Raw genomic sequence first — 17,968 nt, 5'->3', positions numbered from 1 at the left:
CTTCCAGTTTGTCCGATATAGCTGGCGTCGCACTGGTTACATGTCAACTTTTAGACCCCTGATTGAAAATGTTTGTCAGATTTGTTAAGTGTGTTAGTGTTATAGAAAAGTTTAGAAGTAGTGTTGTTAGTTCTAAAGGCGACATTGAGGTTCTGTTTTTTATATTTGAGATTTGGTATAGGTTATTGCTGTTGCAAGTGAAGGTGACAGAATCAGTATTCTCTTTCCTTTGCTTTTTAAATGTGATGGTGGGTTTATTTTTTATCTTATTGAGAATTCTGGCAACGAAATTGCTATTAAACCCATTAAGGTGTGCTAAAGTGTGGATGGTGTTAATTTCTTTCTTGGACATGGGAATGTTCAATGCTTTATATATCGTACTATAAAAAGAGGCCATTTTGTGGGAACCAAGGTGCAGTTAAACTTGTCTGATCATGTTGGCTGTCTGGGTGGGTTTTCTGAAGATTTCAAATTTAACATGGTTGTCGCTTCTCCTAATTTTAAGATCTAGAAAACTTGAAGATCTATCTGTTTCAGATTCAACTGTGAATTTTATGTAGGGGTACAAGTATTTAACTTATTAAGGAGGGTTGTACTGTCAGTGATACGTTGATCAGTAATGGTGAAAATGTCATCTACGTATCTCGACCAATGGAATATACCTGGAAAATGATTGAGAATCTTGGTTTTTTCCAGATTGTCTATATAATTTCTGCCAAAATTCCAGAAATACATTTTAAGAGCACCAACATAGTAAAACAACAAGGAAAAATGTTCTTAGAAATGCGAACTAAAGTTGTCACAGGTAAGTCAAACATCTGGGCAATTTGCACATGTTTCATGTGTGGTTTAGTATTCACATTCCCAATAACTTTAATTTTTCATCATTTATAAATTGTCTAGCTTTATTCTTCTCCATAACTGAATGTCCTGCAAACCATTATGCGCAAGCACAGTAGGCCTAATTTACGTATATTGCTTCACAATTCACTCTGGCCTCTTTCAGGTGGTGCAGGAGTAAAATGTGTCTGTAGGAATGCATGAGTGAACCCGCTTCAGCTGATTTACACACACAGTGGGTCGAGTGGTGCAAAACTCCCCACACTTTCCAGCGGATCCTTTCCAACACTCTTTTCATTGTGGGTAATAAATATGGACCATCACAACCTTTGTTAACCTTCTACACTTATAAAAATACAAAAATAGTTCAAGCATGCTGTGCCCTTCACATTTCATTAGACAAGGGGATGGATACAATTTTGAGGATACTTTCTCAGTAACGGGTCTAAATACAGTGGAACCTTTATTCTACGTTCTCAAAGGGACCACGGAAAAAAACATACATCACAGGAAGACGGAAAATGCGGGAACGAATGAACCATCAACAATTTGGCTAAACATTACAAAAATGAAATATGTATATTTATAATCTTACAAACGCCCCTAAACCAAACCAAACTACAGCCCCAATGGGCCTTCCACCTACCAAGCGACCGCCCCAGTCCGAAGGCCTGCAGATTACGAGGTGACGCATGGTCAGTGTGACGGATCCTCTCGGCCATTATTCCTGGCTCTCTAGACCGGGGTCGCCATCTCACCATTAAATAGCTCCTCAATTAAAGGTAATCGTAGAATGAGTGAACCTGGAACCAGCCCTCATATCCAGGTAAAAATGCCTGGCCTGGTCGGTAATCGAACCCAGGCCCTCCGGGTGAGAGGCATGCAAGTTAGACCATGGGGCTGGCTTCAAACTTTAAAATCTTGAAACTTTACATTCAGTTTTACCGGGGAAACTTTGTCAGTTTCCTTTGAAAACTTCTTTCAGTTCAGCAACTTTGATCAGCCACACTCTTCGAAAAATCTAATACCCGCAACGCCAAGCCAAACAACACTTGACCACAAGTAGTTTTTAATTCTCCAATCTAATAAAATAAAGCACATTAGATACAAAAGCGCCCAACGTGATGGCGAAATCCTTTTCTTTTCTTTTTAATCTTCCATTGTAATTTGGTCACCGGTATACTGTTCCTAGTCGGTTTATAGAAATCTTGCACTGCGTAAATTAGACCTACATCAGCTTTTAAAGGTTATGTTGAACTGTAGAATATGTTTCCCAATGTAAGTATCGATCCTCAAGTTCACGAATGCCTTATATTCAGTTCTGCCCGTCACTAATTACAATCAAATTGGAGAGAGAAAAAATATCACTACCACTTCCGAAATTACAATTATTCGCCACCTTGAGCTCAGCTGGAAAGCGCGCTCGCTGTAAAAGTCGGCACAAGTGCGAAATGATTCCAAGTTTTTATAACATTTTAACACAAAAAGGTGAAATTCCCAGTCTTATATTAGGACGAAAACAGTAATAGGCAATCCCAAAACCTCCTTTGGCTTTATGTATGTAAGGTGCAACATCTGTTCTGGTCTCGATAACGTAATCGTATACGATAATGTTAAAATGCTAAATTTGTGTTACTTAAGAAGGAGCAGTATCGATTCCTGCCTGGAAGCCCAGTGACTGTACAGTGCCCTGAGGGAAATGCCGAAAACCTGTTCGGCGATACACTCCAAAAAAGTAAATAATTAATATCTAACCCTGGACATATGGTAGGCCTTTTGCAAGTACGAATATTTGACGAAACTCGTTCCGTCTTCAAATAGAGCTGTCAGAATGCACTCTGTCTCCTTCCAATTGTTGTGGATACTCTTTGCTTTATTGATTTCTAAGGATTCTCTAAACCATACCACCCGAATGCGATGCTAAGATGATCCTTTATGCATGTTCATCGCCGATCTCTTTTCCACTACGGTACTACGGGTACCTCAAATTACCGCAATGGCAGGATGTCAACATCAAGTTCCGTAAGTATGCCCTAGCCGTCCTTTCGTAAGATAAAGTTTCATGAAAAACACATGATCGAGGATTTAGCGTTGATGGCACTGAAATTTCTGGACGGTGGATCCGGGAAATTGTTTCTTCGAGGAAAGGATAATGCGGGATTTTTTACGTGATTTAATTAGAATGCTTGCGGGACCACGTAATTTGAACGAATAATACGGGAAAACGTAGTTTCCGGGAACGTATAATCGAGGTTCTACTGTAATGCTTTCTCAAACATGAGACCACTGGTATTTCCGACATTAAAGTTATGAAGTTTTCATTGTCTACTTTGGATTCCATAACCACTGTAAATTGCACAGCAAAAGAAAAAAGCACAAAGTTCACTACCAAATCCTTACCCAGACCGATCGCTGGCTATCCTCTTTGGTCGTTGGCCTGTCATGTGTGCAACGTGGCCGTGAACGCTGATTTAAATTTCTTATGGTGGGAGTTAAGAACATACTAGAGAGTGCCGTAAATGCTATCCAGGTTTCTTTAGCATGTATTTAATAGGACATGTCCAGGGACTTCAGAATAATGACGTAATAACCAGGGAAACGTGCTAAAACGCCTTAACCAGTTTCGACTGTGTACGAAGAGTAGAATGCTACTCCTTTATCGTGCTGTGATGTGCATGCTTTTGCCCCAATTTAATATCAATCCCAAACCATCTACAGTAAAACATTGTTAATTCAAAGTCATTGGGACACAAAAATGGGATTTCGAATTAACTGCCACCAATTTTTAATTCAGAAATGCCAACCTGACCAAATCACAAAATATTCTAGGACTCATTAATGCATGCAGTCACGTTCATTCACAGGTTGAACTTTCCAAATGCCATGAGAAAACTATTTCCAAAATGTATCCAACAAGGTGCATTTATTCAAATAATGCACCTGGATAACTCAGAAGACAACCATACACTGGCAAACATAACCTCACCCCAGAAAAAAAAAAGAACCCAACAAGATTCAAAAACAAGGAGAAATCTATGCACGATGCAACAAGTACAGTAATCCACTAAATAAAACACTTACACAGGGGAGCCAACAACACTGTCTAATTGGAAACATATGACACAGGAAAAGAAACTCTAAAAACTCAAATACGAGGCGTGTTTTTGTAAGTAAGGTCCGTTTGAAAATAAGTACACAATGAAAGGTTATTTCAAAAAAGTAGATTTATTTTCAGAAAGCACATACTTTACTCTATTTTTCGACATAGTTGCCAAGTTTGTTCAAACCCTTATCATACCTCGTGAACAATTTTAAAATACAGTGAAACCTCGATTCTCCGTTTTCCGAGGGACCATGAAAATAAAACGTACAATACGGGAAAACGGAAAATCCGGGAATGAATTAAAACCATCAACAATTTGGCTAAACATCACAAAAATGAAATATGTATAATTATAATCTTACAAAAACTCCTAAACCAAACCAAACTACAGCCCCAGTGGGACTTTCTGCCAAGCGACCGCTGCTCAGCCCGAAGGCCTGCAGATTACGAGGTGCGCATGGTCAGTGCGACGAATCCTCTCGGCCGATATTCCTGCCTTTGTAGATCGGGGTCGCCATCTCACCATTAGATAGCTCCACAATTAAAGGTAATCACATAGGCTGAGTGGACCTGGAACCAGACTTACATCCAGGTAAAATTGCCTGACCTGGTCGCAATCGAACCCGGGCCCTCTGGATGAGAGGCGGGCATGTTAGACCGCGAAAGTGCATTAATTACCGGTACGCGAGTTCAAAATCTCGATACTTTATATTCAATTTTACAGGAGAATCTTTGTCATTTTCCCGTGAAAACGTCTTTCAGTTCAGCAACTTTGATTACGCTAGCCAAACTCTTCGATAAATCTAACAACTATTATTATTTATAAGCTTCATGTCCGTATTGATTGGTATCACTATATAGAAATAATATGAATCACCACCTTATCAATACACTATTTTATTTACTACCAAACTGGTAAATAGGGTCAATACCGGTTTCGACCCCTAAGGGGTCATCCTCAGTTGACACATATAAATATCTATAAAAACATCACATATAATAGTTAAAGTTTAAAATTGATGTGTCGTTAGTATACTGGTAAGTACATATGCATGTATTATGGAATTTATAAGTTTGTTCTATTAGAGCTATTATGTAGATTTTCTGTTTCTTTGTAAACAGTATCAAAAGTATTGTATTGGATGTGGTTCATCCATTTGACAAAATGCTAGTGGATTGAATATGTACATTTGCTGAGAGGTACATGCTATTCTATTTTACAATTTTTGTTTTACATAATATGGGGTAAAATTATTACATTTGCACATATATGGTGATATTAGGTACAATGTAGGGTACATTTTCAAAAAACAAGGCCTAAAAATAGCATACAAAACTACACGCAATAACACCAACATATTATACAATTCTAAATCAGTCAATAACATAAACAAATACAACCACTCGGGAGTGTACCGTCTAAAATGCAATGATTGCCAAGCCAGTTATGTAGGGCTTACTGGTAGAAGTTTTTCAATAAGATACAACGAACACGTAAATGCCGTTAGACATAGACACTTCTCAGCCATGGGACAACACATCAACGATCAGAAACATAAGTTTACAGACATCAGTAATGATATGCAAATCCTCAAAATAAACCCAAAAAGCCCCTTGCTCAGTATACTAGAAGAATTCTATATAAACTTAGACAAATACGTTAATCCAAATTCCAACTTGAACAATAACATAGACAGAAATAATATTCTTTTTCATACAGTTATTCCCCTCCTGAAAGATTATTATTTAAAAAGAATAGATAAACAAAAATCCATAAATACAAATCTACCGCTCCAAGACCTCCCCTCCTTTAATCCCACTCCCGTTACAAGCGTTCCACCCATCCCTTCAAGCCTCCCCTCTACCGCCGTAAACTATAACCTCAGAGCAACACGCTACAGATCTCAACAGACAGCCATACAGAGCACACGATCCCAACAGCCAACGTAAGTAATACGATATATACTTGCCACTACATTCTTTCGATACATTATCTCACACACTTATTATTTCTACTTACAGATATATTTATTTACAACACGTCTCCACGATACAACCAACGTACAACCTAATTTAGATATACGACATCCAATATGCACTTCATCTCTTAATGGTGACCTACTCAACCTGTATTCGACACGCGACAAGATGAGAACATTTTCTCAATGATATTCAAGATTTCCAACTACAACAGCAGTATCCTACAAAATTACCAGTTATTACTATAATATATTATGCAATTTCACTCGTAACGCGTACAGCATGTGATCGATCCTATTCAAGTAAACATATATATTTTAATGGACCAGCCGTTAACTACAACACAACAACCTACAGTACTGTCACCAATTTATATTTATATTTATATTTCATTTAGATTTTTTGAATATGCACATAGCACCACATATCAATACCATTATCTAATGTATTTTAAATAGGTATTTCATACCGGTTTTAGCCCCAAAGTTTTATTTTAACAAGACTTTTATATGTCTAACAAAATAAAGTGTCAAGACACAATTCTATTTTAAGACTGAAAACGGGAATAAGAGGTGCTACAAACTTATATATTAATATTAAGGATTCATGTTAACTAGGTATTACATACCAATATTTTAATCATAAGAATTCAAACCAACAAGGTATTTAACTGAACTAAACAAGTGAATCAGTAAACCTTACAACCACTACATGAAATGTAATCAGGATACTGAAAATTCAAATAGTACATCTTTAACACCCTACATTGTACCTAATATCACCATATATGTGCAAATGTAATAATTTTACCCCATATTATGTAAAACAAAAATTGTAAAATAGAATAGCATGTACCTCTCAGCAAATGTACATATTCAATCCACTAGCATTTTGTCAAATGGATGAACCACATCCAATACAATACTTTTGATACTGTTTACAAAGAAACAGAAAATCTACATAATAGCTCTAATAGAACAAACTTATAAATTCCATAATACATGCATATGTACTTACCAGTATACTAACGACACATCAATTTTAAACTTTAACTATTATATGTGATGTTTTTATAGATATTTATATGTGTCAACTGAGGATGACCCCTTAGGGGTCGAAACCGGTATTGACCCTATTTACCAGTTTGGTAGTAAATAAAATAGTGTATTGATAAGGTGGTGATTCATATTATTTCTATATAGTAAATCTAACAACGCCAAGCCAAACGACAATCGACCAAAAGTAGTTTTTAACTCTCTCATCTAATAAAATAAAGCACATTAGATACAAAAGCACCCAAAATGATGGCGAAATCCGTTCATTTCTTAATCTTTCATTGTAATTTGGTCTCCGGTATACTGTTCGTAGTCAGTTTCTGGAAATCTCGTACCGCGCAAATTAGGCCTACATCGACTTTTAAAGGTTATGTTGAACTCGAAAACATGGTTTCGAATGTATGTATCGATTCTTAAAAGTTCTCGAATGCATTAAATTCAATTATGCGCGTCACAAATCCAATCAAATTGGAAAGATAAAAAAAATATCAAAACTTCAGAAATTACGGTTATTCGTGACCTTGAGGTCATCTGGAAAACGCGCTCACTGCTCATGTCGGTACGAGTTTGAAATGATACCAACCATTTAAAATGTAACGTGCGCAAATAAAACGACTGCGGTTTTTGGTATTTTAACACGAAAACGTAAAATTCCCAGTCTTACATTAGAACCTAAACAGTAATAGGCAATCCCAAGACCTCCCATGGCTTTCTTTTTTTTTAATGTAAGGTGCAACGTCCGTTTTGGTCTCGCTAACATAATTATGTACGATAATATCAAAAATACTGAATTTGTGTTAAGAAGGAGCAGTTTCGATTCCTGCCTGAAAGCCCAGTTACTCTGCAGTGCCCTGAGCAAAGTGCTGAAAACCTCTTCGGCAGTACGATCGAAAAATGTCAAAATACAAACATCTAACCCTGGACATAATATGGACGTTTTATAAGTGCGAACATTTGACGAAACTCGTTCTGTCTTCAAGCAGAGCTGTCGAAATGAGCCGTGTCTCCTTGCAATTGTTGTGGCCACTCTCTGCTTTATGATTTTCCGAGATTCTCTAAACAATACCACCCGAATGCGATGCTAAGATGGTCCCTTATGCAAGTTCACCGCCGACTGCTTTTCCAGTACCGGTACAGTAGGCCCTACTTGCTTTAATTATCGCAGTGATCCATAAATTTTCCATAGCTGTACTTTCGTGAGATACAGTTTATTAAAAAACGATTGATAGAGGATTTAGCATTGATGGGACTGGAATTTCTGGACGGTTGATCCGGGAAATCGTTTCTTCGAGGAATGGATAATGCGGGACTTTTACAACGTGATTTAATTACGATGCTCGCGGGACCGCGTAATTTGAACGCATATTCCGGGAAAACGTATTTTCCGGGAACGGATAATCGAGGTTCCACTGTACCTTCTTCATAGAAACTTGCCACCGAGAGTTCACTGCCGTTTTCATGTCGTCGTCGTCATTGTAATGGTTGCCACTGAGGTGGTGTTTGGGGTGGAGGAACAGATGGTAATCGCTCGGCGCAAGATCAGGACTGTAGAGTGGGTGGTCTAAAACTTCCCAGCCAAAACTGTCTAATAAATCGCGGGTCTTACCTGCAGTGTGAGGTCTTGCATTGTCATGGAGAAGGACAATTCCCTTTGTCAGCATGCCGCGTCTTTTGTTTTGAATCACTCTGCATAGCTTTCTCAGGGCTTGGCAGTATGCTTCTGCATTGATAGTGGTTCCTCGTTGCATGAAGTCGACAAACAAAACACCATGCCTATCCCAAAACACCGACACCATGATTTTGCGCTGGGACAGAGTCTGTTTGGCCTTCACCTTTACAGGCGAGTGTGTGTGTGTCTCCATTCCATGCTCTGTTGCTTCAATTCGGGCGTGATATACGAAACCCATGTTTCGTCTCCAGTTACGATTTGACTCAAGAAGCCGTCGCCTTCTTTGTCATAACGAGTCAAGAACTTCATTGCACACTCAAATCCTTGAATTTCGTGGTCCTCTGTTAGGAGTTTCGGGCCCCAACGGGAGCACAGTTTCCTAAATTTTAGGTGTTCAGAAACAATGTTGTAAAGCACTGATCTCGACACGTCAGGAAATTCGTTTGAGATACCTGTTATTGTGAAACGCCTGTTCTCACAAATCTTCGCTTCAACTGAAGCCACCAAATCGTCTGTAATCAAAGAAGGGCGGCCGGAGCGGTCCTCATCATGGACATTGTCACGGCCATCTTTGAATTGTCGTACCGTCTTACGCACTTTGCTTTCACTCATAACAGTATCATCGTACACTTCACAAATCTGTCAATGAATTTCTGCAGCAGACAGGTTGCTTGCTGACAAAAACCGTATCACTGACCGAACCTCACATGCAGCGGGCGAGTTGATAGTTTTAAACATTTTGAAAGCACAGAACAGAACTGTACAGGTTAGCTACAGAACTGAAACTGAGCACAGTTGTTCCCGAGGCGTGGTGGTACACGACGCACACGCTCATTGCGATATGCATGCGAACTACTGGTGTCTACAACAAAACAGACCTTACTTGAAAAACACGCTTCATAGCAATAATAATAATAATAATAATAATAATAATAATAATAATAATAATAATAATAATAATAACATACCTTTGTACAGTGCATTAAAAAAAATTCCCCACACAAATGTTTAATGATTCAGTAGTTCTGTTGATCACACATTAGGCTTATAGTCTTTTAAAAATATGTACGAGAGGTTACTTCAGCACTAGCAACTAACTTTTCTGTACAGTCCATAGTCTTGCTTCATCAGCATCAATTGCACTCATTACAGAATCCAACACAACTTGAATGGCAAGTACATCATTTTTCAACGGAATAGTTGTCACCTGCAGCATATCTTATCTTGTTCAACATCAGCTGGAGCTCCATCTTCATCTGGTGTCTCATGATCACAGCTGATCAACATGGCGGGATCTAGCTCCTCTGAAGTATTCTCCGCATTGTCGATGTCGATGTATTCAGCAAAAGTTGAACCATCATTGGACTGTTGCTGGAAGTCCTTCTATTCTTCTTCTTCTGCTGCTTCATCTTCATTTAAGGAACAAAATCCACACTTGATGAAGCAGTTTGTGATTGTTGATGAAGGAATAGCGTCCAAGGCAACTGTCCCACTCCGCATAGCAAATATCACTTTCGACTTGCGTCTTTTTTGTGCCTAAACATTTCTAGCTGTTTCATGGAGAATGTAACACACTATTTGCTTTCCGTAGGCATGTTTCAGAGATTAAATAATACCATGATCTAGGGGCTGTAAGTAGCTCGTAGTGTTGGCCAGCAGAAAAACAAGATGGACATGTTTTAAAATTAAATTATGTTGGTGTGCAGCACACTGATCTTACAAGAGAATTATTTTTCTGTCCTGGCATACCATCTTGCACTCAAGGCGCACAACCTACTCAAAAAGTTTGCCTGTCATCCAGGCATTTTTAAATACCTTGTACTTGCACGGAAAGTGCCTAATTCCCGTAAAACGTTCTGGCTTATCGAACTTTGCTATGACAACGTTAGGAAGTCTGTCACTTCTGTCTGCATTGCAACACATAAGAATTACTCAAGTGCAGGATAGGGAAGGTGACCCTATCTCCCTTGAGTCAGGTTAATGGTTGTGTATGATGCCACAACCAATGGAAAGAGGTTACCTTACCAATATCAAATCCTTTCACAAAGGAAACCAGCATGGAGCGGGTCCAGAAATAAACACTATGCGCAGGCGGAGAGATCCGTCTTTGTACCGGAGTGCGGTCGAGAGAAAGGACGGAGAGACCATCAAAGTACGTCAAGTGGTTAAAAAAAACCGTGCAATTTCATTTGCATTGAAAATATTGTTTGCTGCGTATGAATTGATGATGTAAGCCACACTTTCTCGCCAACTGTTGGTATTGCCAGTGTTCACAGATTTTGCTTCTCCACACAATACCTGCCACAAGATATTGTGGGTTTCCTTAAAATGCTGAAGCCACCCATTTGAACACTGGAACTCCAGTTCCATCTTTAGCACCAGTTTATTCATCTTCCCATTATTAACCTCTCTGTCAACCAGGATAGTTTGCTCGAACATGCCTAAATCACTCTGATCAATTCTTCTTCCAGGTCAGAGTATTTAGCTCCTCGTTTGCGCAATCGCTTTTTCAGTATTTGCAGTTTCTTGAGCTTCTATGCACTCATAAATTTTTAAAAATATTGAAAGGTTGGACACAGGAATTCCAAATTTCTTAGCCATTTTACTTATTCTTCCCGTGCTCCCTTATAATTTTCCCTTATCACTTAGTGTCGTGAAAGAATACTGATGCTTAGCCATCTCACAACAGAAAATTGAAAATGCATACCCTAAGCTAAAATGCAGTTTAAATAAAATATAATAACTACTAAGTACATAACTGTACACTACAATTTAAGTAAAATGAGTAACTGCAAAATACAAAAGAACTGCGATTTTACTCAAACTTAGCAACTCTTACTGTAGACACACATAAGTGAAAGCAAGGAAAGCTACCCCAGCAGTCTATGGAAGACTCGTTCTATCGTGACGCAAATTCATTTAAAATTTAAGTTAAGCTGTGAAATACTACTAAAAATACCGACAACTTCAAATTAAAAGTCTTCGACTGATATTTTTCTTCGAATTATGAGTATTATCCATATTTTGAATTAAACCGTTTAAATAATATGCAAAAATTGTACCTCATGTTTCTGGGAACAAGTGATTTTTTGATATAGCTGTTTAACAATTGTATTACAAAGTTTCCCTCCTATTCAATACAGTAAAGTATTTTAACACTAAAGATTTAAAATCTGTACATGTTTCAGCACTAATTTGGGCTATCTTCATTAAAAAATAATATTGAAAAAGGGTGATTTTGAAACAATTAAAATTATGTTGAGGAATGATATATGCGATCGAGATATGGTGCACCATTCTTATATTGAAGATTTAGTTCATGGTCCAACTGGATAATAGTAAAATGGAAGGTTACAATTTATAAAATCTTCTTGTCTTGAGTAATGTTAAAAAGGTTCTTGATGTTGTCAAAGAAATGAATATTGGGTAATGGGGAAACCATTTCTAATGTGTGACTTGTATAAAGATGTGGTTAGCTGCCAATAAGATATTGAAATGGCAACAAATACTGCAGAGTTAGAAATGTCTGCAAAAGAAAAGAAAAAACCAAATTAATTTGTTGGAAAAGAGAAGAAAAAGGTGGAGTGTTGAGTTAAATAGTAAAATAACGAACTGACCTCCTGTTGCCCAGTTGATTGGCGGGCTCCTTGACATGGATTAATGCAAACTAAGTTGCTTGTTTGATGCAGAGAACTGGAGCTTCTGATGGGAGGGGCAAGGAAGGAAGAAGGGTTGGGAAGGTAAGTAAAGGAACTAGAGGTGAGGAAGATAGAGCCCTCATTCGTTTGGGGCGGGACCATGTGTTGTTAGGCATATATGTTTACAAAGAAATGGGATGTAGATTATTTACAGTAAGTTTAACTTTTCATTAATTTCATTTAAATTGTGCTCTGGATTGTTGTTGTGATCTATATGAATGTGTATGTTTTCTGATATGTTAAGTAAGGGGCCTTTTTGTCCAGAACAAAGGATTTTAAAATCTTGATTAATTGACATATAGTTATGGTTGAAATCTTTCATGTACATTCTCCTTGAATTAGGCGGGATTTTGGATTAACTGATTTCGATATTAGTGGTTCTACTTTATACAGTGTTCTTATTTTGTATTTGCTTTAATAGCAGTCAGTGTTATTATTTTATGGACAAATTGATCTTTGCAATGCAGTTTGTAGTCTTACAGTAAGATGGGAGATTAACGGGTTATTTTTATGACCTTTCTCTGTGACAGTAGTTTTTTTAGTATGAAGGTACTAGGAGGTACAATCAAGTCCCCGTAACTTTTGTCGGTAGTTTGTTGGAGAGTTGATGCCTCTCAAATTCTCTTCGCTCAAGGGTCACAGTGATAATTCTACTCATAATTGAAGGGCATATGGTCCACTTGTGTATTATGACAGTACTTTCTCTGAGTAATGTTGTTGTTAGCTTCTCACCAAGGCAACTGTGATTTTAATCCCACTGGTACATGTGGGATTTTAAAAAATGAAACACATGTTAGTGTGGTTCAGATTGCACATAAAATGGAGGGTCCTGTAGCTATGATCTTATCATCAGTAGTCGCGTAAAGTTACAAATGTGCTATGCATTGCGTTACAACAGTCCTTTTGTTTATTTATATGTCGACTATTTAATGTAGATAATCCTGTTTTCTGTGTTGTATTCTGTTCCTATTATGCATCCACAATTTCCATTTTATTGTTATCTTTTTGTCCTTTTCTTTGCTTTGCAGAAACCATTGAAAATGATGCTCGTCTTGTCTTTGAAGACGTGGTAGAAGAATTCTGCACTGTACGCGGAATCATGAAACGTTTTGAAAGTTGGCGCGACACAGATCCTGATGCATATCGAGAAGCATATGTTAGCCTCTGTCTTCCTAAGGTGTTAGGACCTGTCATAAGGCTTAAGCTCCTTACATGGAATCCTTTACAGGTATGTGGTGTAGCAAAGCTAGAAAATATCATCTTCCTGCAACCAAAAGCAAGAGTGATCATAACAATTTCATTGTTTTGTGAAATTGTGTGTTGTTTTCCTTGTAACTTTTTTAAATGTTTTTGCTTGTTTCTTTCTGTTGAGAGCGAAGTAGACCTACTGTCTGTATTAGTTTTATTGCTGTAGTGTGTAGTGTTGGAATGATGGTCCTCAGGCTCAGAACATTCAGAATAGAAACCAGTTGTTCAAAAATGAATTATTTTCATATTATTTTGTTTAAATGATTACAAATGACTCATTTTGTTATTGTCGTTTGAAGGTAGTAGCCTATGTATTTTTTTGATAACTGATAGTAGCAGATATGAATGGAAATTAAGTAAAGCAATTTTCAAAAACACAGTAAAACTATGTCCATTTTCCAGGGGCCTCAACAAAAAAGAAGAAAGGAAAAAAGAAATTGTAAGCATAAAAAGAATACTGAGAAGGAAAACTGTAAACAGCATGGAAATAAATTATGCAAAACGTGTATTAAAAATACCATAATATGCTACTTTACAAGTGAGAAGGGGACCTCTAAATTGAGAAGGTCATGCTGTTCGATAGGGCAACTGCTCAATAAATTTAATCCACATTGGCGGTTTGCACTATGAGTCACCCACAATTTACCTGGCATCTGTTTTCTCTACAAACATAGTTGCCTCAGTTTTCTCGCTGCCCTCTTGATCACTTGGGATTGTGACTCAACGAAAACAAACCGTTATTCTCAATTTTAACACAGTGTTCTCATCCTCGTTTTAAGTTGCAACATACTGTACATTTAGACTAAGAGGTCCACAACCTCACTACTATTATTCATTGTTTTTAAATCTACCATGTCTCATCTGTTTTCCATTCTTTTTTTTTTTCCATTGTATTTTAACATATTCTTTTAACATCAACTACAGTAGAAGTCCGTTATAGAGATAATTCGTAACAGCGAAAAATGTACTCGCTATAGCGGATTGTCGTTATACCCGATTTTGTATGAAATTCGGAAAAAACCCATACACATTAAAATAGGTATGAAACGGCTATCAGTTTGTTCAAAACTTGCATTTCCACGGATGATATACACACTATTGCTTCATGGAAGTGTGTATTTAATTTCATTCTGAAAAAATAATAGTACCATATTTCTCCGAATCCAAGATAAACCCCACTTTTTCCTTCAAAAAATTTTAATCAGGCTCATAAAATGCTTTGTAAAATCATATGAATGCTTTTGTTGTACAGTACGCTTTTTTAGACGCCGAACATTGGTTTTCGTTATGCCTTCTCTTTTTTTTTTTTTTTTTTTTTTTTTTTTTTTTTTTTTTTTTTCGACTGTACAATTATGCTTTATTTCTGCAGGTTTAATGACCACTAATTTAAAATTGGCATCAAAATACCGAAGAGAACCCGTTGAAAATTTGCTGGCAGTACCTATTCCATGCGTCTTTACAATACGACGATCCATCAGGAAAATATTCTTGCTGTCTATAAAGCTGTTACTTTTACTCAGCGTCAGATATAACCGGCTACCGTTACATGCACGTCTCGTTTGCCGGGTTCGGCCAACTTCAGTGGCTGGCGATGTATAGGCTTAATCGTGGACGTTGAAGGTCGACGAACGAGTTTATTGCACCACGGTATGGCCATTCTTCCCTTGAGCTTTTCGTGCACATACCTCACAATTCCATCTTCGACTTTAAAGCATCCTTCTTGCGGACCACTGAATGAATTTTTTGTACAGTACGCATTTTTTAGCTATCTTTGTTTTCACGCAACGTCAAATATTGGCTTTAGTTAGTCCTATACCATATTTTCTTGCGGCTGCACAATTTCCGAGTATTTAATAACCATTGACTTAAAACTGGCATCATAATATCGACGAGAACCCGTTGATAAATTGCCGGCAATACCTGTTGCACGTATCTTTATAATACAACTATCCATCTCGAAAATGTTCCCGTTGTCTATAAAACTTAAGTTTACTGTGCATCAGGTACAGTAGACGTGTTACAACTCTGCCACTGAGTAGCCGTGGCCTTTCTAAGAATTCGAAGTCTCGCACGTTTTGATGCCATTCTGCAGGTTTGAGAAACGTTTTTGTACAGGCCAGTAGAACGTAATTCTCTCTTCACGAGGTATTTCCCAAGATTCAGTGACATTACACACAAGCACTGTTCAATGGTTGTCGCGGCTAGCGATGTATAATAAAGAGGCGGTCGTTTATTTTCAACGAGTTTTTTGTGTGCGTGCGGGTGCGGGGGTGAAAAGAAGCAGCGTGGTTACTGCGGTAGTTGCCAGTGGTATTCGTTACTGTCAGGCCGCGAATGCAAGACAACCCTTGATTTTTCACATTAGGTTCTAACAAAAACCGTCGTTTTGGATTCAGAAAAATACGGTATCACTCCAGAGGCTTATGTGGCAAACTGTCAGTTTCCTTCTTCAAACGGCGTCGCCTAACCTAACCGCATACGTATCATGAAAACATATTTGTAACGCATGTAGAGAAATTTACATGTGAATAGCCTTTCCGAAATTTAACTAGACGCAAGAATATATGAACAATCCTCTGAAATCAGCAATGTACTCTGCCATATCTTGAGCTGTATCATATTCTTACTTAATTTCAGTATATAACATTAAAATTAAGCGATCGTTTACTTTATCTTTAACAAGTTGACAACTGCTATCGGTCACGTTATTTACGCATTTATTACGAAAACGTGTTATCCTCTTTCATTTCGAATTTCATTAGAGAACAGCAGTCGACGGGTATTACTAATCGACTCCAACATCGCCTTTGAATGTCTACGAGAGAGCTCGCAAATGCACATAGCGAGAAAACTACTGTATACCATTCCGAAGATGATCGATCGCATTTTGTGGCAAACGTTTCAGCTTTCTTATTCAAACAGCGTCACCTATCCTAACTTAACCGTACTATACGTACGATGAAAACACGCTTCAAGCGCCAGTAGAGAAATTATAATCTTCTCGCTGTAAATTTACGTGGTAATAGCCTTTCCATAATTTAACCAGAAGCGAGAAAATATAAACTCACCTCTGAAATCCATTATGCACTCTGCCATATCACGAGGTGTAGGCCTATCCCATTCTCACTAAATTGCAGTACTTTGCATTAAAATTAAGCGATCATTTAGTCGACCTTTTAATTTTAACGAGTTAACAACTGTTATCGGACATGTTATTTTACCCATTTATTACGAAATATGCCCTCTTTCATTTCGAATTTTCGTTACGGAACAGCAGTCGACGGGTATTACTAATCGACTCCGACATCACCTTCGAATTTAAAGTTAAAAATTTCATTGTTCCGTATTGAAGAATATTACAGTTAAAATTGAAATAATTGATAAAGAGATTCAAACTATTCAATACAAAAGAATAAGAAATGTAGTGAATTACATTCCTATTTAATAATAAGTAGGAATGGTACCGGTGTCGAAACCGAGAGATAAGACCAGTTTTGTTTCAATATCCAGTAGGAATGGTACCGGTGTCAAAACCGGTACCATTTCTACTTATTATTAAATAGGAATGTAATTCACTACATTTCTTATTATTTTGTATTGAATAGGTTGAATCTCTTTATCAATTATTTCAATTTTAACTTTAATCGTCTTTGAATGTCGATGAGAGAACTCTCTAGTTGAAATAGCGAGGAAACGATACCGAAGGTAATCGATCGCATGCAACATAATCGTAAAATAATGTGCTACATACAAAAGAAATCTACACAGGAAAGGAAATAAATTTTTTTTTTTTTTAAAGGTGATGTTAGCATGCTTTTTCGTGGTTTCAGTCACAGCATAAGTTGTACTTCCAGTTACCATAACTGCATCATAATTCCCATGGAAATGTTATATGTCAGAAAACATCGACTGTCGTTAAGGCATTCACTGCATCATTATAATCCACAGGAACGTGCAAAGGCCGCCACCATCGTCATCTTCATTTTAATCTCTGCTGGATTGTGCTGAATGTCTTGAACTATCTCAGAGATGGTGATAATAGCTTCAGTAGTTTTGATATTTTTATTTTTGAATGGTATACGATCTTCCGTTCTTCTCCATTGCTCATCATAGAGCATGGCTCCATGGCTAAATGGTTAGCGTGCTGGCCTTTGGTCCAGAGGGTCCCGGGTTCGATTCCCGGCCAGGTTAGTGATTTTAACTTTCATTGGTTAATTCCAGTAGCTCGGGGGCTGGGTGTGTGTGTGCCGTATTCACCATTAGAAGTCATCATAGATAGAGTCCCATCCTCATAGACGTGCAGGTTGCCTATACGGTGTCAACTCGAGAGATAAGACCAGTTTTGTTTCAGTATCCAGCTGCTACGTTGTAATGC

The 17,968-nt window shown here is 37.6% G+C and overlaps 1 protein-coding gene across 2 annotated transcripts in view; it reads left to right on the top strand.

Moving 5' to 3' along the window:
- The window catches only part of LOC136866425 (PAX3- and PAX7-binding protein 1), a 337,700-nt gene that overhangs the window by 273,223 nt on the left and 46,509 nt on the right, over window positions 1-17,968 (top strand). For both annotated transcript variants that reach the window (XM_067143350.2, XM_067143349.2), the window contains one exon: window positions 13,374-13,573. In XM_067143350.2, coding sequence (XP_066999451.2) covers window positions 13,374-13,573 — 200 coding nt within the window. The remainder of the gene's footprint in view (window positions 1-13,373; window positions 13,574-17,968) is intronic.

This window comes from Anabrus simplex, chromosome 3, assembly GCF_040414725.1.
Source record: "Anabrus simplex isolate iqAnaSimp1 chromosome 3, ASM4041472v1, whole genome shotgun sequence".
Lineage (NCBI taxonomy): Eukaryota > Metazoa > Arthropoda > Insecta > Orthoptera > Tettigoniidae > Anabrus > Anabrus simplex.
The sequence above is the reverse complement of the archived record's forward strand: the minus strand, read 5'-3'. Positions and strand labels throughout refer to the sequence as shown.